The following is a 23731-nucleotide window of genomic DNA, read 5'->3' on the forward strand; positions in this document are numbered from 1 at the left end:
AAGTTGGTGGAATAATGTAATGTTTCCATTGTGTTATATGTTTTAATTATTTCCCCCTCTTTAACCAGATGCCCAAGCAGAAACATGGGAAGGTCCAACAGCTGGGAATGCATAACAGACTCCACTGGAGCCCCACAGATGGTTATTAGACCTCACAATCCTTCCATGCTGAGTTTGTGGCACACCAGTCCTCTACTGGGTCAGAACCAGAGAAGGAAGAGGTGGACTGAGGGAGCAGAGAGAGCCCCAGTCTTTACAGGAGGACTGGGACTGCTCAAGCCCAGAGAGTTTGTGTGTTTGTGTGTTTGTGTGTTTGTGACAGGCTTTCACTGGAGCGCTACAAGGAGCTGCTTTATACACCTAATTTAGACCACGGAGGATTCAAAAGATTATATCTGCTATCAGAACAAACATGCCCTCAAATGTTGTCAGCCTTTCAACCTTCTGTCAGAAAGAGCTGTTCAAGCTGTATTGCCTCAGGTGGGAGCATAGAAATATAGAGGATGACAAAGCCTAATTCAGTTCACTCATTATATAACACGTGTCTCTTGTCTTTTTTCAGTCAAAGATTTTGGAGTGAATGAGAGTTGTACTTGATGATGACTATCAGATAGACTCAGAATGAGCTTGGTGTCACTACGTATTAATCCTAACACAAGACTTCAGAATACCTGAAATCAGATCAATTTACTGCTGTGTGCACTGAGCGTGCATTTAAATCTGACCCACAGTGACCTCTTGTTGCTTTGCCATCACTCCCATCTCCCAGCTCCCCTGAAGTGGAGAGTAGATAGTTTTTTTTTTGAAACAGAGTTTTATTGCCCTACTTTGTATGCCTTTTTAATTTATTCATTGGATATCCATTTGGCATGGAAGTGAACACACTTAAATTCCTCACTTGCCCTTTCAGAATCCTGCACTCAACAGAATAACGTAATTTGTTGTTTTCAAAACCTCACTTTGCCCCAAACATGAATCCTTGTTCTCTCCACTGCAAAAACAAAGGCAATAGACATTGAGCTTTGCTGTCACAAAGATCTATACATTAGCACTGTCTCATGTATAGTAGGCTCATGTGATCTTCTGGAAGCTGGTGGGATGGTTGTTTTCATTGTGTGTAGAGAATGAGCAGACACAGACAGACATGGCCATGTTGCCATGCACAGACAGAGCTCTGGACCAGGGACAGTTACATGGCGTCTTGCCTAATCAGATGGACAGTATCTCCAGCATGGTAAAGACAGGGGTCAGCATCAGCCTCCACAGTGAGGAACTGACTCCCAGACTGGAGAACTCACACTCATGGAGAATGACAAGCAGGCAACTGGCTACTCGTCTCCCCTGGCTTATACAGTAACTGTATCCTGAAATAGCTTCAAAGCAGAAAGCTTCTCCTTTTGAAAGAAGGCTTTTGGAGATAAACCAGAAGGCGTTCCCTGACGCAATCTCTCTGTAGAGCTGATTCATTTGGAGACCGATTCAATCACAGACTCATCCTCACCATGGAGAATGAACCAAGAGAAAATTCTTCAATTGAAGGGTTGGAGGGAGATGAATGTCACAGAGACTGATAAGATGGTAAACAGACAACCTCTCCAACAGGGTCACTGGGAAGAGTTATTAATTAGTTCACAAGGGAAAAGGGGGAGATTTCTTTCATTAATGCAAAAACAATCAGTATGCTTTATTTTGTACAATGAAAGAATGTTGCTTTGTAAGTTTCATGGTGTTTTTTTTTATGTTGAAGGGGTTGGAATATAATTTGATGTGATTGTGTTTATTGTTGTCAGATCCTGCCCATCTCATCTCTGTGTAACCATCACCTTCAGTCTCACTGATTTGTTCGGAGGTATATTTTGCCATCCCTTACATTATTGGGAAACTCTTCTCTACGGACAATGTTCCGATAATGTACCTGCACATACTTGGGGACCAAATAACATCCTTTTATCTCTGAATCCCATCCCATTCTCGGGTGACAATTGAGGGGAGATTACCATCATTCAAATAAATATGAATCACTTTCAACCAGCAATGGACTACCACTCAGAGTAGAGCACAAAATATAGGTTGATCATAATCAAAGCTTCAATCCATTTTTCAAGTAGTAATGGCGCAAACAGACCAGAAGTCTTTTCTCTGTAAAATAAACATGCTCACTTGGTTGTCAGAAAGATAATTGTCTAATTTATGTGATACGACCTTATTTGATATCAATTAATAGCATGAACCTATGAAGTGATTGGGTGAAAACTGTGTTGAAAATGTCCTAGCAGTCACGATTGATATATGAAATATGATAAAATATATCTGGCATCATATAATACCAGGCTGTTTTTCAGTCATGTTTCCAGTAATAATTGCGGTGCTATTGTGTGAGAATATTTGTATTGCCAGAAATGCCTGCCAGGGCACTTGTTGACAATGTTGAGCCTCTGTCACCATGACACTGGCATCTTATGACAGCTTGTCATGAAAGCTCACATGGCTTCTGTTTCTGTCTGGCCTCTTGCTCTCTCCATTACAGTCAACCCTAGAATATGATAACAGTGAATGGGAGCAATGCAAATAATAGAGTAGCATTAGTCTGACAGCAGTGTTTACCTCCGGACCTCCTCCAAAATAGACGTTCTTGACCAGCGGAGACAGCAGGAGAGAGAGAGAGATACTGGAAGACAGCAGGGGGTAGAGAGAGAGATGGAGTGTTTGAATGGCAGATGGTGTGACTTGGTGATGTATGTCTGTCGTCCTAAAAGGTCCACTGTGTGTCTGAGGCAGTGTCCAGCAGCTCTGTCTAAATCAGGAGGTATTTCCTAACCCAACACTGCCTGACAATCCCAGCACCCACCTTTCCCTTCCATGCTGTCTGTCACAGGGTGAGCGCTGCATGCTGGCTGTCACAGGGTGAGCGCTGCATGCTGTCTGTCACAGGGTGAGCGCTGCATGCTGGCTGTCACAGGGTGAGCGCTGCATGCTGTCTGTCACAGGGTGAGCGCTGCATGCTGTCTGTCACAAGGTCAGCGCTGCATGCTGTCTGTCACAGGGTGAGCGCTGCATGCTGTCTGTCACAGGGTGAGCGCTGCATGCTGTCTGTCACAGGGTGAGCGCTGCATGCTGTCTGTCACAGGGTGAGCGCTGCATGCTGTCTGTCACAGGGTCAGCGCTGCATGCCTTAATCCCCCAGCTGTTATTCCAGACTGCTCATCGTAAATTACAGCAGCGTCTGGCTCTTGGAGTGGGTCAGCCCCTGAAGACACACACTTCTCTGCTTACCTTCCCTCCTTCCCTTCTCAAATTAGCTGAGTCCAGAGCTGTTTTAGATGGTTGAACCTAAGCCAGCAGAACTGAAGCAGACTTGTGGAGCCGGAGAAGTGCTTCAGGCCTGAATAGAGAATGGGCCGTCGGTGAGACATGAAACCTGTGCATCACCCAGCCTGTCGTGGCTGAGACCCATCACAAGCAGCTGGGCTGTGAGGGTTCTGACTCCTCTGTCCTCTTCTGGAGCCTCTCCCATCAGCCTGACCACTGGAACCAAAGAGGCACTTTGACATCAGCTGGAAACCATCTGAAACAGCCGCCAAATGGCTTCACCGACAATTAACCGGACGTGGTTTCCTTGTCACAGTCATATCCATAGGAACATCTGTCGCTGGCATAACTCTGACATTCCATGCTGTATAATGATGCAGAACATGTCCTCAAGGTCTCCTTGCATCAGGACTTAATGACTACATATACTGATATCATGATGAGATAGCTGCTACCACATTCTATCTGGACAGGGTTTAGTGTGCAGAGGAGAGGTGACAGACCGTGGTTTAGAGGTCCAGGGGGAGAATCAGCAGTGAGATGTTTTCTTCCTCCAGACTTTATCGTCCTCTGCGCAGTGTAATTTGAAAGGTTGGTCATGAGTTACACATGCAGAGCTCTCTGTTTGTTGACAGACACACACAAAGACAACACACACACATGCACAGTCATTGTTATCCATCAGAGGTAACGCAGCCTTGCCAAGTGTAACGGAATCTGTGAATGTTCCCACACACAGCCACGGTGTTCCTAAAGAGATGACAGCTTTTGACAGTAGATAGTTGATTAGACTGCAGACCAAAGATTCATTAGTTGGTTGAATGGAATTGAAATGAGTGGACGAAAGATTTAAATAAATTAACCTTCACTGGATTCCCAGAGGCATGTAGGAATGACAGAGGTGGCTGATGAGGATTTCTACCCTTGTCACTGATATAATGAAGACTGATGACATTATTGTGTCCGAGTCTGTTGTCAGACAACCCCGGACACCAACATGTTGCAGAGAGAGACAGATAGAAAAGGGAGAAGGAGAAAGACAGAAGGAAAGGGAGGGAGAGATAAAAAGAGAGATGTTTGCCTCATTATGGAAGGGCAAAATATAGCTATATTTAGTGCCAAGCCAAGTGAAACTGGAAATACACATGGAGATTGAAGAAATTAGCACTATTCGCAAATGTCACATCTTCAGCAGGGAATTTACAAACTTTTAACAAATCCCAGCAGTGAAAAATTGAGTTTTTTTTTATATCACTCTCTTCATATAATTAACCTTTATTAATGGCTTTTTGGGGAATTCACTGGAAACCACTTGTGGCTCAGAATGAAGCTATCAGCGATCAGTTTTTCTCTTAGTGATATTGTACTTAATTCCAGTAAGAAGGAAAACTATCAAATCCTTTTAAGATATTTAGAAGTCCCTCAATGTCTCCTTGGTTTTTGGCTTGACTTTTGAATGTTACGGTGTGATGATCATTTTCCCTGCAACCTTGAATATAACTTGGACATCTTCCCCAATGTCAACAAAAATAAGGTGGAGTTGTTTTTTGTCTGCTCTAAGCCTATTTTCACACAAAAGGTGTCATCTTCATACATCAACATGGCTGTCTTAGGAGATGTGGGGGTGTCTGCTACCATGCAAGTGTCCATATGTCTGGGAGAGATCCAGAGGAGGGACATAGAAATTGAAATGGTGTGTGTTTGTGTGTATATATGTGTGCGTATGTAAGCTCATAGGCACTTGTGTGTGTGAAGGCATGTGTGAGTGTGTGTGTGCACATGTGCATGGAGCATGTGTGTGAGGGTGAGTGTCTTTCCCACATCCTGCTGGCCTGTAGAATGCAGGGATAACAGCTTGTCCAACAGAGACCTTCACTCTCCTGCTCCTCAGTGGATTCCATGGAAACCTGAGCAACTGCAGCAGCCAGTGCCGTCGCCAACGGATACCTGTCACCACTGGTTACAGTGAGACCCCGTACACCAATACTCTGCATGGCCTTTCCTCTCTCAGCTCGCCACAGTCACAGTCTTTTAACAGCTCTTCATACTCTTATTCAGAGGGTTTAGCCAATCCCTTCCTTTCATCACTGGGCTGCCATCTTTACTCCCTCCATTGATAATTGTCACCACGGCATTCTGCAGGATAAGAGGCGTTTCAGATGTCTGAAATGTGAAGGAGGGGCTGTGATGGTGGGGGAGAGGGCCAAAGAGAAGGACAGGGAGGGACAGAAATGGAGACGGAGGAATGCGATGAAGACTGAAGAAAAACCAGCCCAAATAAGTGTTCAACCCCATTGTTCCACTCAGTGATTCTGTGTCTGTCTGTGTTCATTAGTGAGCTGGAATGAAGAAATCACCTCGAGGCCAAAATTGCGGCCTAACTGTCTCTTCTCCAACTCCTAACGTCTAACTGTTTTCATTGGAGGATTTTAAATGCATCAATCATGGAAGTCTGTGGAGAGCAGGGAACTTTTCTTTTGAAACTTTATAAAATCAGTCAGACCACAGTAAGGTCATGTTTAGTAAGTTTCTGGTTGGTCAGTTGTGTCTTTGCCCCTAGCAACACTCGTCCTCTTTTTAATGGTATGTTGGTTCCCAGACTGGACATGGGGCCTTTCATTTCCTCAACACTGGCAGGTGTTGTAGAAGCAAACTGAGGAGCTATTGATGCATGTTCTCTTTCAGGTCCACCTTGGTCCTCACACTCGACAAAGAACCTGCTGTGCTGGGATTGGCCAAACACAGTGCGTTTGTGCATCGAGAGCCAAATATCCTGATTCATAACCAGAGTATTTTTTCTGACAAATATTTGATGGATTGAAGGTTTGTTGACGTGAAGACTACTGTGTTTGTGTTCTCCTAGGTGCTGTGCTTTTAATGCCAAGAATTCAGAAAACAAAAATAAGCCTTTAAATATGCCTTAACTTCTACTTTGTTACACTGAGCTCGACCATTAGTGCTGTGTAAGGAAGAGGAATGCCATGTTGCTCTCTCCTTCCATAAATACACTAATTGAAAAGCTCAGGTCATGTCCTTACGAGAGTTCTACAGCAGACTAGCATGCTTGTGCTGCCGTGCTAAGCTGGAGCAGTCAGCCACCTTGTTTACCCATCTGCCCAGAGCATCCATCACTCCACATAGTCAGCATGGTGTTCTAATGTCCAGGGCCCTGGACCCCACTAATGTGCTAGATCTCCTCAGGCTGCTGGACAGACTATGAATAGAGCTTTCCCCCTTCCATTGTCTGCCTGATCTCTGCTGGCTCTCATCTCCTGCTCAGTCTTGTAGGCCTTGTGACTGGATTTCATCCTCTCCCTCCAGGCATTAGCATAGCTGCTGGCAGCGCTGGTGTTATAGGGAACATAGCTAGAACATAGCTGTGGAGGCTAATTTAGGACCAGGCCACCTGACGAGCCAACTGTCAACACAAAGGCCAAGACCAGAGTCAGGTCTCCTGACCTTGACCAATCACAGCCAACCTCGTGCTGTTTATTTCTCAGGGTGGCGGAGAGCAAATGTACTGTGGGTCTCTGGGGTTTCGAATGACCCCTGGCCCATGTCACTAATGACTTCTGGGTAGAGAATGTGACCCTTATTGAACGTTTCCATCTCTGGCAGGTCGTTGTTGTCAAGGCAGGAAGCAGGTGATTCAGGTGATGCATCATCACACCACACCATCAGAGAGGTCAGAGGGTCGCATAACTTCATTCTGCTGATAACCACAAAGGCATGACTCCCTGTGGAGCAATTCCACAGACAAACCGCTTCAAGTAATGTGATAAAATCATCAGAAAGAAGAGATCCCCTTCTGTCCTCCAATGGATCATAACAGTCTGGAGGGTTTTCTTTCACTATACACATACTAGTGAATAGTGATTTTTTGGGAAACATGAAATCTTTAATGTCTGGCTTTGCAAGTGGTTTTGTTAAGTAGCTGGACTGTTTGGAAATTATATATATATTTTGCATCTTTGCTTAATATTAAGGAGTTGAAGGATGTGCTATTGGGTGGTGTAGGCAGGATAAAGGACAGCGTCTAGAGACAGACCTGACCTCCAGAGTCTGAGGGAGGAATCTTCTCCAGTCACACACTAGGTGGAAGTGCTGTGTCGACACTTTGCTGGGTAATAAGACAAGTCCACGGAGATGAGTGTGCATCAGGGAGGCCCACAGGTCTGAGGGGACAGACAGCTTTGACTTTGTAATGGAGCGGAAAAGTCAAAGACAAGCAAATCCAATTCATGAGGTCAGTGATGTGTTCTGGTTGTGTGTCTTCCTCCCCTCGCAGACACATGAACACTCTAATCGACGCCTTCACTTGTTCTTCCTGTTCTGGCAAGACTCATGGTTGACTCACGGTCATACCACCTAGAAACTCACAGACACTGACATACTCACTTGCACTCAGGCACTCATTTCCTGCATTATTTATAAAGATTGCATAGAAATATTTAGTCACATATAAGTTAAGAAGCGGGATGAAACACTACTTCTTGTTAGGAATTGTACAAGAAGAGGAAAGGGATTGGGACAGAGAGAAAAACAAACTGATGGAGAGCAAAAGTAAGAGACAGAGATAGAAAGAGAAGAGAAAGGAGGAAAAAGAGAGACATTCCTCCACCATGCTCCAGACCCTTTGTGAAGGGTTCATTGTGGTCTCGACTGTGATGTGTAGCCTTGCTGTAACCCTCCTGCCAGACACGGTCTCTCTAACAGCTGTGCGTTCTCCCTGTCTTTCACAAGGAGCACTCGGGTTACTGTGACAGGCTAGCCGACACTGCATCTGAACACTTTCACACACACACACCTACACACACACCTGTACTCCCTCCCCCCACACACATACACAGGGCTGAATCAATGTTATTGAGTGAAGTTGGAGCTGTTATTATTCTGTTCTGTGGTTTTATGAGATCACTATGATCACACACCCTGTTCTCGGAATGCCTTTACTCTCTCCATCGACTATTGAATTTATTTCCCCCCCTCTCCTTCTCTCCTTCTCTCCCTTTCTCTTTGTCCCGTTCTTTCTGTCCTCAAGGACCTAGAGCATTGAGCTTCCATGTATCTTTCTCACAGTCTTCTGATATTACTGTGTGCCGTGATCCATTGCTTACAATCCAAACTCAAATGCTCACTCAGCATTACTGCAGCATTACTGTCCTACCTATAGCCTCAGCAGTAGTTTGGATGTCATTGTTAAGGTGTTAGCTGATAGCGTTATTGCTTTCACTAGCATCAGCACTTAGGCATAAAGTATATACATTGGTTTTCCAGGGAGCTGATTGCTTTTTAATGACTTCATAGTTCAGTTGGTGACTGCGCTTTTCTCCACTTGCCTCTCCCCTCCTTAAATTGTTTGAACCAGTGTACCTCTGGTCCGGTTTTACTGTGCCTGTGTTGTTGTTACTGTTCTCTGATTGTACGGCTCTAATGTGCAACAGCCTCCGTCCTTAGAGTGGCTGTTTCATAGATGCATTGTTCCGTAACATGTCCGGCACACTTCTGTTTGATGTTTCGTGTCTCTTTTAACTCTCTTTACTGTGCTGTCGTTCCCTCCATTGGTTCTGCTCTCCTCTCCTGGTTCTTTTTCTCCTCCTTTTCCCCTTCCTTTCTTTGCTTCTGCTCTCTTCCCATTTCGTCGGCTCTCCTCCACCCTTCTGCTGTTTCGGTTGCCCTCCACCCTCGTCTTCCTCACTCCCTCCGTTGGTCAGGGGAGGGATGTTTCCCCCTCTCCTCCTGGTGGCTGTGAGCGGTGGCTGGTCCAGATGTGAAAGCTCAAACAGACCATCCATCAGGCTGCAGACACATGAGGACCACAGAGAGATGAGAGAGGCAGAGGCAGTGAGCCAGCAAAGACACACTGGCTCTGGACCATACATACACACAAACACAAACACACACACACATGCTCGCCTATAGCACATTGGCACATCATCTAATCTAAATATATATATATATATATATATATATATATATATATATATATATATATATATATATATATATATATATACTATATACTATATAGACTCAACCCCAAAACACTGTTTAAATCTATATTCACAGGCCACCTTTACCTGTTGAGTTCCTTGGGTTTGAGAAAAGACAATTCTGCACTTTTCCTGCGACAGTTTGTCGTGTTCATGACCACGTTGTTTACCCCCGCCTCTCTTCATGTGGAAATCCCTGATGACTAAAAACAAGATGCTTCCTATTGTGATGGAAATGTGGCCACAACAACAGAATACTGATATGCAGTTCTCTCTCTCTTTCTCTCTTTCGTGTCTTTTGTACATTTATGTATGAGAGCAATGTACATCTTTTGTAGGACTGATATGGACTGTTGGAATGGTTTGACTGCACTTCATTCATCCTCAGAGCTTTTTTGTTCTGCAAAAAAAATAAAAACGAAAAACACACAAAGACTCAAACAAACAAGTGTAAACCTAGACATGACATTAATTTTTTATGAGAACAGTTGCAGACCTCGCTTTGAATAATAAATGTCCTTTTGTTATTTTTGGACCAGAAAATCTCAAATTGATTAGACTCAGAATACAATTTAACGTGTTTATTTTTCCTGGGATTTGGGGCACTATCCACTTTATTATTGTTTCCATAATTCAATGGAGCTAATCTCTGTAGAGCTTTATGCTCTCAAAGACTGGAAGAGGGATATAAGATGTTTTTAGAAACTATTGAGCCTGAGGCTATTTGGCAGATTGGCCCACTTCTGCACCTGAACCTTCCGTCTATTTTGGTGATAGAATCTTATTGAGTGTGTGTGTGTGTGTGTGTGTGTGTGTGTGTGTGTGTATGTGTGTGGGGGGATCTTTTTCGGTCTTTTTTGACAATATCCCATTTTTGTTCATATATAATGACAGGAACATACAGGGATAGAAGTGCATCACATGATATGGTTGAAGTTCTGTTTGAAATGTATTTTCTTCTTCTGGTTATACTGGGCAGGCCTTCAACCGGCCAACACCAAGTGTTAGATATGAAGTCCCAGGAGTTTGTATGTAAATGCTGCAGCTGATAGAAGAGCTCCACTGTGTCTAACAGCACGTTTTTGTATTGTGTCTCTTAGGGCTGAACACGCTGCCCTTCGACCCCTCGATCAACAACGAGCCCCTGCAGTTCAGCAGCTCCAACGGCCCACTGGTGTCCGACTGTCCTCTGGAGAACGGAGCGGAGAACAGCAAGAAGAGGAAGAGGCCCAGCCTGCCTCCAGGTACCGCAGGAACGCTCTGTACTCTCAAATACTGACAAGAATTCTGAAGCCCTTACACTGCTGCATATCAGTGAAAACACAGACACCATCATTATTAGTCACATTGCACATCCAAAGCACATAACTGTGTAGTGGTTGACTCTAATCCTTTATATTTGAAGCCTGCTAGGTTGGTATGAAAGAAGGTATTTTTTAGTTTTCATTAGCTTCCTGCGTCCGGCAGGGTGAGAACGAACCTCGGGATTGTGTTCTGCTGGGATTGCAGTTCTGACACCTGGGTGCAGTTGTTACCATGCCAGCAACGCTAGCCAATCAAAACTCTTACTTGCCTTTAGGCGAAGACCTGTGGGATTCACGTGTGACATGCTCGACAGGTGTGTGTGTCTTTTTTGTGTCGGTTTGTGTGCATCTCTGTACTTTGTGTATGGAATTGTGTGTCTGTGTGGGTCCAGTTCTAATCAATGACAGTTTGCCTAATTAGAGGAAGAGCCTCTAATGAATTGCATCATGAGGAGCTGAGTGAAGAGGCCCTCAAGGCAGAGAGGTGTTGCTCTCTGTTCTCTGCTGTCTCTGTGACTTTAATTAATCAAAATGACTTAGTTGTCTTAATGGACCACTCTTTATAACCTGAATCTTAGTTGGTCATATTAAGCATAGGCCTCTTTACAGTGAACCTCATTGAGCTGATTTTAATTACGGTTCTGAAAATGTAATCTAATTATGCATCATTACCAATCAAATGTTAAGTTAATGAGTGTGAATGTAAATTAAGGTTCAAAACAACATGTCAAGTAGATCAAGAATAGAATGCATGACATAAGCTTTGGCGATCCACTCTGCAGCTCATTGCTCCTCATTGGGTTTAATAAAAACGGTAGTTCAACTTAGGAGTTCGAAATACCGTTCGAAGGAGTTTAAAGTTTCAATGTTGTTTTTGTCCTAAGTGCGAAAGCTTGTGTTTTAGTTAATTTCCAATGTCTTTCATGATGTAGTTTGTGGTCATGTAAGGACTAGTTCTAGGGAATCCTGTCATATTTCTCCTGTGCTGGATGAGTCATCTTAGCAGGAGAGAGGGAGAGGACTGGTTTCCATAATCTTTTCACAGACTGCAGCAGTGACTCTGACTCAGTGTATAGACAAACTTCATAGAAAAGCTACCTTGACTGTCGGTGGGTGCAGAAAAGTATGTGTGTGTGGACACTGCAGGTTGTTCAATGTGTGGTGTTTCGGTTTCTGTTAGTTTGTCACAAAGTGTTAAGTCTGGGTGCAGCGCCGTGTCACCAGAGGAGGTTCCAGGGAGCGGGGAGGATTGTGGCGCATCAGAAGGGCCTCCGTGGTGTGTTCACCCCTCACCAGAGGAGAGGATCATGATGAGGGCAGCAGAGTGACAGAGATGCTTCCCTTCAGCCCTCCACCCCCCCTGCTGCAGCAGTAAGCAGCCTCATGATGGAACAACGGCTAAATGATGACAATCTGCTGCATCTGGAGCAGAGTACGTTTAGCTCCTTTAATGTTTTCTGGTGTCTCTGGTGAAGTCCTCCAGCCCTCTGAGGAGACCAGACAGAGCCAGGACTAATTAGCAGCCATGTGGATTTACCCTCGTTAAACAGCCCTAATGGATAGATTCATCTCATTAGGGTTTGGCGCTCCGTTAGTGAGACTGAGAACAAGCCCCACACAAGGAGACACAAATTCCTTTACTGTATGTGTATGCGTGTGTATGTGTACTTTTGTGTGTATGTGTTGGGCATAATTATTTAGGCTCTAAGATTCCACCACCCACACATTACTGCTGACAGGATGTTTACTCCATTCAAACTTTAAACTACCTTTCGTCTAAATCACCAACAACAGTGTCTTGCTGCCGTAGAGTCCAGCTCTAATGAGTGTCTGTTTTTATCTACCTAAGAGACACTGCAACTGTATGAAGTACAGGGTGATTAACTTTCACACTTTAAACTAATAAGAATAACTATTAAAATCAACTATAAAACTTGCACTCTTAAAATTAAGCAAATCATATTTAACTTCAGTTGACGTTTTATTGGTTGACATGAGGCCAACTATTACAGTAAACAGCTAACAAATAACAGTAGGTTAAGTTTAATATAATTCCTGCCCACTCAACACTTTGGATGACAGAGCCCTCCAGTACTGAGAGGTACATTGATGGGCTGTGACCCATTTAGACAGGCTTCAGAGGAAATGCAGGGAGTAAATTCAATGTTTTGTTATGCTTCTGCCTTGGGCTTGGTAAAATGGAGTCACTACATTTTTCAACACGATGCCATCCTTTCATTAGTAAACACTCTTAAGGGTTGTTTATATCTGTTCCTTATAAAGTCTTCTCTTCCTCCCCCTGTCTCTATCTCTGAGTGTTTCTGTAGGACGTCTGGCTGTGCAATATCCCATAATAAGCAGAGCCTCAGGGTCCATGCAGTATGGCTTCTCCTACTTCCAACCCACACAATCCAACTATATGGCACATCTGAAACATACACACACACACACACACACACACATACACTCACACACATAGATGAAAAGCTTTGGATGAATAACTGTATCAGGGACCACTCCATGCAGCTGTGTTGGATTGAAGCAAACATTTCTCATTTGAAAACCACTATTTACTTTGGGACTCCATTCCAGAGCCTAGTTTTCAAACTCAGAATGACATAAACCACTTCACTGTCATGTCTATTCCAAAGACAATTATAATGTATAAAGAGACATCGGTACACAGTTCTAGCCATGGCAGACATAATTGTTATGCTTTCTCTCCAATTCAATCGTGTGTGCAATAAGCTTTAGTGAGCACTAGGGGAGGAATGCTGAGTACAATGCTAATGATTCCCATGACTGGGAATGTAGATGTGAGCTCTGGAAAGACTGAACAGGAACGCTCTCTCCAACTGGATTCGAGACCCAAAGGAGAAAGCCTGTGTGTGTGTATGTGCATATGTGTGCGTACCCTGTGTGTGTGTATGTGCATATGTGTGCGTACCCTGTGTGTGTGTATGTGCATATGTGTGCGTACCCTGTGTGTGTGGGAGTAGCAGAATGCAAAGGCTTACAGCTCCTGTTTGTCTGAATTGCTTCATGTGTGATGTCTCTCCCCTGTGTGGTGGACTGGCAGAGGTCGACAGGGAAGTCATGCTGGTCAAGGGTTAACATACAGCATTCAGTGAGCATTTATTTACATATGACGTCTGTAGGCTTTGCCCTGACGGCACAGTGTAGAGGTTCTAAACCACCGATCATGTGCACATTCATGCCACGTCAGCTGCCACATTGAAAATGTGTGCTGTCAGTGTCTAGCCGCTATGTGCGTTTGTTGTTGTGTATATTTGTTCACAGATTCATTTCTGACGGGTTCATTTCAGACAAACTGTGTGAGTGTGAGTGTGGGGGGGTTAAGCCTAGATGTCTGATCTGGTATCAGACTGTGAGCCCAAACTCTCTCCTCCAGAAGGGGTTTCTCCTTCTCCATGAGTGGAGCCCCACATTGTCCCGCTGTCTTATGGAATGTGTCAGCTGTCTGCCTGTGTGTTAGCGCTGGAGAGTTGGTGTGTGTTGTCTCCAGTTGGTGTGTATTGGGGCTGGGGGTTTGGTGTGTGTAAGAGCCCTGGGAGTTGGTGTGTGTTAGCTCTGGACGGTTGGTGTTTGGTGTGTGTTAGCTCTGGACGGTGTGTGTGTGGTGTGTGTTAGGGCTGGAGGGTTGGTGTGTGGTGTGTGTTAGGGCTGGAGGGTTGGTGTGTGGTGTGTGTTAGGGCTCGAGTGTTGGTGTGTGGTGAGGGCAAGTTAGAACACTGCAGATATGTGGACCTCAGACATAATGTCCCCAGATGCCAGTGGTGCTGCTGGGGACAACTACATGCCCTCATGGAGAGTGCATGTGTGACCCATGCCCTTTATAGATCACACAGGAGAAGGTGTTACTTTCATTTGTGATAGTCTACTGTACTGTACTGTATGTCTCCATGATTTGTCATGCTTTCACACCTAGCCTACCATATGTCTCCATGATTTGGAGGTCCTGGATTCTTCTCAGGTGTTGGCATGGGGAGCGCAGTTTAAAAGTAAGCAAAGTAATGGGCCACTCAACCTGTCAGAGCTAAGCTGTGTCTGAAATACACAGAGATATATGGCTGTGTCTGTGTTGCTGAGAGAACTGTGGCTGTGTGGAGAGTGTCCTCGTGGCTCTCTGTAAAGCCAGGCTGTAAGCTCATCTCTCAGTGGCTCAGATCTACGGCTGCATGTGATCGTCTCTGTGACTGAGGAGGCAGGAGGTGACAGACAGAGTTACCACTGACACTGACTGATTTGACAAAGTTCCAATGCACACACACACCCCGACACACATTCACTTAAACACACACACACACACACACACACACACACACACACATAGTGTCTTTGTCTGTCCCTCAGCTGGGATGTATTGATCTGAGTCTTCAGTGCAGTATCAGTCTTTCAGCTGCCTGTACATGCATTGATTTTAATATTTGCTCATTATCTTCATGGAGCTGCAATGTGTTATAATGTTGTATAGCTAGATTTGCTGATGCAATGACATTGAGAGCTTGCAGTGTTGTCCTGACTACTTGTGTGTGTGTGTGCGTGTGTCTGTGTGTGTGTGTGTGTGTGTATGACATGATGACAGAGCTGGGTGATTGAATCTGCATAACAGGCTGTGAAGAGCCCTTTTCTGCTGTATTCTCCAGGGAGTCCAAGGCTTCAGTCAGAACCGGAACATGAGAATGTGAATGTGAGTGTGTGTACCGATGTGATTTGTATGCATATGGATGCACAGTTCATTTATTAATACATGCAGCATGCCGGTAATTCCAGGTCCATATTTTGTTTAACCAGAACATATTTAATTTGTCTCAGTTATACTCTGTATACATTATAGATGGATATACACATGGATTGTGTGTGTGTTTGTGTGCTGTGTTGTAGAAAGCTGGCACTTTATTTAACCTTTACAATACTACAGATCTTAGATTCTGACTTTGGGTCCACTCTGTACTACACTGAAACAATGTCTGTAACTAAGATATGAACTAATGCAGTGAAAGGGACTGTGTGGTTCCAGTCGGGTCATGAAGACCAGATGCTAGTTTAACTTTCACGCTAGTTTAACTTTGACGCTAGTTTGCGTGGAGCTGTCACACCCCAGCCTTTCAGTGGTGATGGATTCATCAATGCAGAGATGAAGCTAGGGTTTGCCATACCCCCCTCCTCTCTCTTCCTCCATGTCTTGTTTACTCTGTTCTCTCCATCCTTCCTCTCAGGACTGCAGAGCCCTGGGCTGCTGCAGTGTCTCAGCTCTCTCCATCCTGAATACATGAATATAGGATCTGAGAAGCTCAGAGTGCCAGAGGACACAGACTTCACTCTCACTGAACAAAATGGCATGATAACACTTATGCTAACTAATGCTACCATCACTAGTGCTTTTTCTTCCTCTCTCTGCTACTTCTAAAGCTGCAGGAGTTGTAGGTAGGGGTGCACCGATGAATCGGCCAGCAGTTCAAGAAGAGAAGACTTTTGTTATCAGTGCATCCCTAGTTGTAGAGGTTGGTATGAGGAGAAGAATGAGGTTGTCTGGACTCTTACAGCCCTGTTTGTTTTCTACATGATCAGAAGAGATGGCTGTGTTGCTTCAACCACCCAGACACAACACTGGAGGGGAGATAAACAATTAGAGCTGTGATGAGTTTCTCCCTCCATCTATCAGCCTGGGGAACATGGCCGCCCTGCAGGACTGGAGACGCTGAATCACTTCTGTCTTCCTGCCGTGTAATGGTCAGCTTCAGATTCTTTTGTATTTATCAACAGTTTCTTGAAATTCTGTCTTCGAAAACTTAAGAAGTAATTTTCAACTTGAAAATTGTTTCTTGACTCCTTGACAATATTTTTTGTACAGCGCAATTGCTAGAGCTGTTACAGTTTACATGCCTGCAGACCCTGCAGACGTTTCTCTTCCGTAGATAAAAAATTATAAAGTGTTGTTCCCAGCTTAACATTCAAAGTACGATGGTGTGATTTCAGGAGAAAAGAACAGGTGACTATTATATGTACCTAGCACAGAAAAATTGTGTACCACCAAAAGAAGCTCTTGGAAAACAATTTAAAATGTATTTTGTTTGAGGCACTTCATAAGCGCAGCTAGTTCTGGCAGGGCAATCGGGCAGCGCGCGTCAGTCAGGTATCGGGGACGTAAGGCGTCTTACTCCACCTTCCTTTACTCCACCCACTACCACACCCATGTAGCAGCGCATATCCATTGGGCCACGTCCGATAAGGCGTCTTTAAAAGACGTGCGGATATGCACACAATCACCCCGGTCGTTGTATGATCAGTGCTGCTGCCACCCTCCACCATCCCCTTCTCCCCCATGCTGTCTGTGTATCTATCCAACAGGGGGATTATATCTCTATTGCTCCCTGCCTCATATGTCATGGATGTATGTGTTGCATCGAGGAGGCAGGGAGTGCTTCCCTTAGATCATCCACTCCGCCAAAGTAAATCTACATGTCCATGTCATGTAACAATAAATGCTCAAATCTAATACGTGATTGTCTTGACTGAAATAAAAGAATGATCCCATTATGAGACTGTTGGAAAGCCATTTTCTAATTTGATCTTGTTTGAGGCGCTTTATGTCATTACAGTCTTTTACTGTAACATTAACATGTCTCTCAGTCCAGCCCGGATCAGTCGTCTGGTGGTTATCTGGTCATTTTTCAGCCTGGAGGAAGAACTGATTTTGAGCTGAGAGATGGAGGGGGGGTGAGACTGGGGAGGAGGTAAAGGGAGCAGAGGTGTTTCTGTGTGAAACGCTCCGTTAAACCATCCGTCCTCAGCTGGTCTGACATGTTCTGCAGCATGAAGTGGAGAGACCTGAGTTCTACTGTTACCTTCAGCGTGGTTTATGGTATGTTGATGAGAAATGTCCTCCACATCAAACATTGGACATGGACCAGTCCACTGCTTAGGCTGAGCAGAAAGGAATGAGGAGGTTTGAGACGGAAACTAGCCGAGAGCTTCAGGGGCAAAAATCATGGGAGTGGTAGTGTATGTCAGAGTTGAAGGAGATGTTTAGAAGGTTTGAACCACATCCCTCAATTTCCTCAGATCTCCTCAACTGCAACAGTAATTCAACATCCCTCCTCCCCAGCCCCCACCCCTAGGTTGGGTGAAATAGAATCTGAACCTTCCTCCTGGTCAAAAGCCTTTGCCAGTACCCTAAAAGTATTCCTGAGCTATCAGGAATCACAGTTCAATTTCAAATGCAAAGGCTGCTTTGTCGTTTTATCCCAGTGTCATTCATTAAGGGAGCAGAAACTGGAGGATTTACGCCTCTGTTAGAGACAAGCTCCAAACACCAGAAGAGTAACACTCTTTCTGATTGGCCGGCCAGTTGAATTATGCATCTCCCATTGACAGCTCACTGCCCAAGTGAACCAAACGGCAGCTTTAGTCTCAGAACAGCAGGAGTCACCCCAGGCTCTTTCTGGCCGCATTTGAATCAAAGCAAAAGAGGTTTCTAAGGGCCAGCGACGGTCACACTGTCACCTCCACCATTGCTCTAATTGGATCTGACTTTACAAAGGAAGTGTAAAGGACCATATACAAATGATGGAATTCAGCACTGTGCCACTAGCTTATCTCAGCCTTTAAACAGACAGGGGGGCCTCAGGGGTTATGTCAAAAAAGTCTCTATTAGCATATTAAGAGTTTTTTACTGTTGGTATTTCCTTTTAATGTTGTATATGTATGAGAAGGAAGTTGCTGGAATAGCAGAGGTCTGACTGAGGAGATAGAAAATACTTTTTATACTGGACTCATCCAATTGCCTTCAGATCTCTATCTTTCTCTCTCTGTGTCTGTTTCTCTCTCCCTCTGTTCTCTCTCCCTCTCTCCCTCCATCCATTTTTCTCTCTCCCCCCCCCCCCTCTCTCTCTCTCTCTCCCTTTCTCTCTCTCTCTCGCACGCGCTTTAAAAAAAATCTATATCTATCTCACTGAGTGCAGGAATCTTTTTAGCCCAGCAACACACATCAGCACACAAATGAAAGAGTCACCCCATTGCTCCTCTCCTTTCCTTTTCTATCAACACATTTCTCTCTCTCTCTCTCTCTCTCTCTCTCTCTCTCTCTCTCTCTCTCTCTCTCTCTCTCTCTTTCTCTCTCTCTCTCTCTCTCTCTCTCTCTCTCTCTCTCTCTCTTTCTCCACCTCCAACTGTCTCTACTGACCCACAGCAGCTGCCTCACAGCGGTTGTCACAGCGATGCTTTAACAAGGTGCTGCTCTCCCCCATCCTCCTCCATCACCTTCATCATCATCCTGCCATCCTTTTCTTCTCCCCTCTTTTCATAGCGATTGAGGCACGCCTGTGAAGAGGGCAAGGAAGGAGATGAGACACTTGTCACCCCTTCTTTACCAATGTCCTGGTTTGTAGAGAGATGGGGTGTCCTTAACACTGCCAGAGGCGAAGAGAGGGCAAGTTGCAATTCACTATGAGGGCTGGGGGGTGCTGATTGATGAATACAGACAGTTAGATAGGAGGAAAAGAGGGTGGGGTGTGTTGGTGGCTCAATGAAATGGCTAGACAGTGATGGATGACCAGATCTCATGGTCTTATGAGGCAGATTTTATTCATAACGTAACAGGGATAGCGCCAACTAAATCACCCCAGGCCCCCAGCTTTTCAATTAAAGACGGTATGAGAAGGGTATTGATCCACTGTGGGAGAGAACGACAGAAAGAGTGTGTGTGTGTGTGTGTGTGTGTGTGTGTGTGTGTGTGAAAGAGAGAGAGAGAGAGACAGAGAGACAGAGACAGAGAGAGAGAGAGAGAGAGAGAGAGAGAGAGAGAGAGAGAGACAGAGACAGAGTGAGAGAGAGGAGAGGAGAGAGAAAACGAGAGAAATAGGTTCCCCGAGAAAGAGTAGAGATTTTTAAACACTCATCAGTCCCCTCGTTCAGCCCGTTTTTCTAATTGTGTTTTGTAATTGATTTCAGAGGGAGTAAAAAAGCCTTTGAAGTTTTCCAGTGGAGAAAGGTGAGTGGGTTCAGTAGTATGGGTTTGAGTGCCAGTATGAAACACTTACTGCAACTCCACAGTTCTCATTACAGTAATGGAGTTCTTGGATTCCACCAACATCCACTTCAACCTGCTACAATATTCAATCATCTTTACACTACAACTTGGTGTCTGGTCCGGTTAACATTCATCAGTCTAACCGACCTCGATCAATGTGAGAAAGACCCACTTCCCACCTACCTCCATTGCATCCCTCCTTCTTCTCCTTCTTTTCCTTCTTCTCCTTCCTCTCCCTCTGCCCCCTCCCACCCTCTCTATCGGTCTGCTTTAGTTTTAGCAGGTTGCTGTGTGTCCAGTGAAGCCTGCAGAGTTGACACCCATGACTTCAGCTTGTGTCTGCTCCTGCTTTTAGGCATTGTGTCTGCCTGTAGTAAAGTGGTCTGTCTCTGTCTTTGTCTCTGTGTATGTCTTCAGGAAGGGGACATGTGTGTCTGTGTATGTCTTCAGTAAGGGGGTGTTTATGTCTGTCTGCCATCATCTCTTCTGGTAAAGCCTCTCTGATGTAGATGCTTAATGCAGCTGAATGTCCCTGAGTCAGAACGGTGTGTTATCCTCTACATCACCCTTCTTTCATGACTGATCCTCCTATAAAACATGTATTCTTATCCAAACCGACTGTCCTCTGGTTTTTAAAATACATTGAATGTGCACTGCAGCCTCCTTTGGACACCCACTCAGATAAACTGAACATTTCCACTACAGAGGGATGTCTTTTACAATGAGTTTTGGGAGGCTAATGGTTTAAATGCAAAGAATCCTCCCCTTTCCTTCCCTCTCCATCTGTCTCCCTCACTCTTGCTCTTGCCGTGTCTCCTTGACACATAGGAAGGACAGATATCAATCTCGGTTTGGGAATGTAATCATCTGCCTGGAAACCTCTTTTCAAACAAGGAATTACAGTCCTCGAGATTTGGGTTGTTGCTCTCCCTTCTCTCCCATCAATTTCTTCGCTCCTTATTCTTTTGCTCTCCTCTTTTTTTTCTTTTTTGCTTTCTTACTCCTCCCGCCCCCTCTCTCCTTCTTCCCCCTCTCTCTCTCTCTCTCTCTCTCTCTCTCTCTCTCTCTCTTTCTCTCTCTCTCTCTCTCTCTCTCTCTCTCTCTCTCTCTCTCTCTCTCTCTCTCTCTCTCTCTCTCTCTCTCTATCTCTGTCTCTCTCTCGGTCTCTCTCTCTCTCTCTCTCTCGCTCTTTCTCTTTCTCTCCCTGTTTCTCTCTCTTGCAGCATATCATCCCCTCTGCGTGGGTGACTGAGTTCAGTTGACAGCGTTTCATATTTTATAAGAGCTCCTGTACCTTTTTGCTATTCTGTACACTGTGTCTCAAACACGCATTATCTTGACAAGGGATGGCCATGTTGGCATGAATATCACATTTGTATGTCCTACTTAGATGTCAAAACTCATTGTGGTAATTGGAGACGGCCACATCCAATTGTCTGTGACAAAAATGAAATTGCAAGATCAAAGACAATAATACATATGTAAACATTGATGTTTGTATTCACTTGTAATAGCCACATTTTGCATTAGTGCACAGATTATGAGTACAATATTTCAGATAAAAGGAGCACAATATTTGCAGTTTCACAGCAACCTATATTTACTACAGATAAAGTGGGGCAAACGTGCGCATGCATTTTAAATCAAAACATATTCTAGGGATTGTATAGTAATTAGATGAAGTGAACGAGCTTGTATAGTTGTAAAGGCCAGAGTACTTTTCATCTAGCTGTAGTTTCATACAGATTTCTTACAGTTCTGAATTGAGAACAAGCCGTCCCTCTTTGATGGGTTTCTACACATCTGAAGGCCTCAAGGTATACTATTATGACAAGTATGTTTCAACACCATAGTGACATTGTCAAGTTTGTTGACATCCTCACATTACGCATTTCTAACCTTGCTCCTCCCTTATGCTGTGTACGTTTGTGTTGCGGAGATGTTCAAACACAAACATGTAGTGGTTCAGATAAAAAAAAATCTATGCAATAAATGATTAGAGGGGAGTAACCATAAGTCATGTAGGCTCAATAAGCACACCTTCTGTCTGAAAAAGTCTGTTTCACCAAGCTTTGTCTCTGGTCACCCAAACCTTCCTCTGCTGTCCCCCTACCTCTCCACCCGAGAAGACCAGTCAACCATGGACCATGAAAGGACAGCCTAACCATTACATCAACGCTGTGCACTATCATTATGACAACTGAGATACAATACATAGTGTCTGGCCGTCATTTATAGCTGTGTCTCTCTGGATGAGTAGAGCCCAACGCAATGGAGCCCAGAGCAGTAGACCATTATGGCTGACAGTTGAGTGGACGTTACTGGAAAGACTGTCACTTTAAATTGACAGACAGCAGTAGATGTTGGGCTATGTGAAGGCTAGTAAGAATTTGACCTGCTTGACTTATAGTAGATGTCAGACGGGTCTGCCTTGTCTCCCCGTCAGCTCTGATGACTGGCGATGGGGCAATGACACGCCTGAGCACATCTCCACCAACAGTCACTTGACTGTCAGCCATGTCACCTGACTATGTCACCTGACCATGTCACACAGCACAGTGACATGGTCACTACACACTCCGAGTGCTACTTAAAGCGGGCAGGCTGTCACGTTGTCACTCGCTGTCACTCAACAACCTTGGTCCTAAATGTTGCGGTCAATGGCCAAGGACCCTTATTAGATGACTTTGCTGTAGCAAGTTGACTTTGAATGATCCCTTTGTTGTTGGTCTGTGAAGGAGAGATTTTGTGCTTGGAGTAATTGATTATTGAAAAGGAAAAATGTGCATACATCTGTGTGTCTGCTTATGCATGTTTGCAAGGCATTTAAAATTCAAGGTAAGGTTCTCATACATCTTATTAACTTAAAGCATTTTGCCCTGCATTTTTTATGGATGTCGATCTCATGTTCTAAGTGTGCCATTTACCTTTGATGCAATCACCCTAGCATATACAGTAGCTAGTTGACTTTTGGCCCTGACATTGGCTCCTGTAGACATGGAGATTGATAGACAGATGCTGTCAGGGGAAGATATACATCATTCATGTCGTCTATGTCAAGGGGAGTAAGCTGAGGAGAAGGTCATCTCTGTATCTCCGCCCACATAATCAATCTGGGAAGACTGTGCTATCAAGAGGCTAACGTGAGGTATGACGGGACGCTTATCTCTTCCACCCTCTGGTGATTTAGTTTTTATGCTGTGTGTTTAGCTGGTGTTATAAAACAGCACATATACACATACACAGACTCTCTCTCACACACACACACACACATGCACGCACGCACACACACACACACACACACACACACACACACAGAAACTGAGTAGCTGCTGCCTTTTCAGCAAGTCTACAGTAGGGGGAATAAATATTGCTGTGTTCTAATGACCAACTGCCAAGCGTCAAGAGTGTAGCTGAAATGTATCTTGTGGATAGTCAGAGTGAAGGTTTATGGGACATTTGCCCTTTTAAAAGCAACCTGTACCTTCTGTCCTGTGAATGTCTTCCATCACTGGCCATTACTGTGACAATAGAGAGCTATCTGGTGGTGGGAGGTTGGAGAAGAGTTGGGTGAGAGTGTTGTGGGAGGGGGAGGGCAGATAAGAGTGGTTTGAGGTCACTGAGCTTTTGGCAGCTTCCTGGATTCTTCCTGGGTTGTAATTAGCTGCTAGTGATAACGTCCATGTGCTGTAATTGTTTGCTAGTGATAAGATGCTGTCATCGTGCCCAGCAACTGAGTGAGATGTTGGTAACTTACCCACGGATATGTCAGGGGACAATGAAAGGATGACACGTGTTTCCAGGACTGGATTTACACTGACACTCATGTGAACATGTTGTGTTGAATGCATGCAATTAGTTCAAGGCTGTAAAATTGCAAAAGGCATTACATGGGAATAGTTGTGTTTTATTTACCGTCTTACTGATAGACTGGCACAATTGGGTTTTAGTCTGTTGAGTTGCACAATTGTGTGCTAGTAATGCTCTGTTCAGCTAATAGGTTCAACAACAGTAAATTGTTCAATAAAAAATTGAGTATTCAAGTTTATTAGGTTTGCCATTTCCCACTTTGT

The 23731-nt window shown here is 44.5% G+C and overlaps 1 protein-coding gene and 1 long non-coding RNA gene across 3 annotated transcripts in view; both read left to right on the forward strand.

The window, feature by feature from the left end:
• LOC146302557 (ecto-NOX disulfide-thiol exchanger 2-like) overlaps positions 1-23731 on the forward strand; it is a 79438-nt gene that overhangs the window by 14471 nt on the left and 41236 nt on the right. For both annotated transcript variants that reach the window (XR_014747699.1, XM_084692206.1), the window contains exon 2: positions 10403-10546. Coding sequence is in view for 1 of the 2 variants with exons in the window: in XM_084692206.1 (XP_084548332.1) it covers positions 10403-10546 (144 nt within the window). In the remaining variant the exon portion in view is untranslated. The remainder of the gene's footprint in view (positions 1-10402; positions 10547-23731) is intronic.
• LOC146302558 (uncharacterized) lies at positions 13827-17126 on the forward strand. The gene is made up of 2 exons (XR_014747800.1): positions 13827-15317; positions 15847-17126. It is a non-coding gene; the product is annotated as an uncharacterized LOC146302558 (long non-coding RNA).

This window comes from Hypomesus nipponensis, chromosome 1 (assembly GCF_054491055.1).
Source record: "Hypomesus nipponensis isolate SF chromosome 1, ASM5449105v1, whole genome shotgun sequence".
In the NCBI taxonomy this organism is placed as follows: Eukaryota; Metazoa; Chordata; class Actinopteri; order Osmeriformes; family Osmeridae; genus Hypomesus; species Hypomesus nipponensis.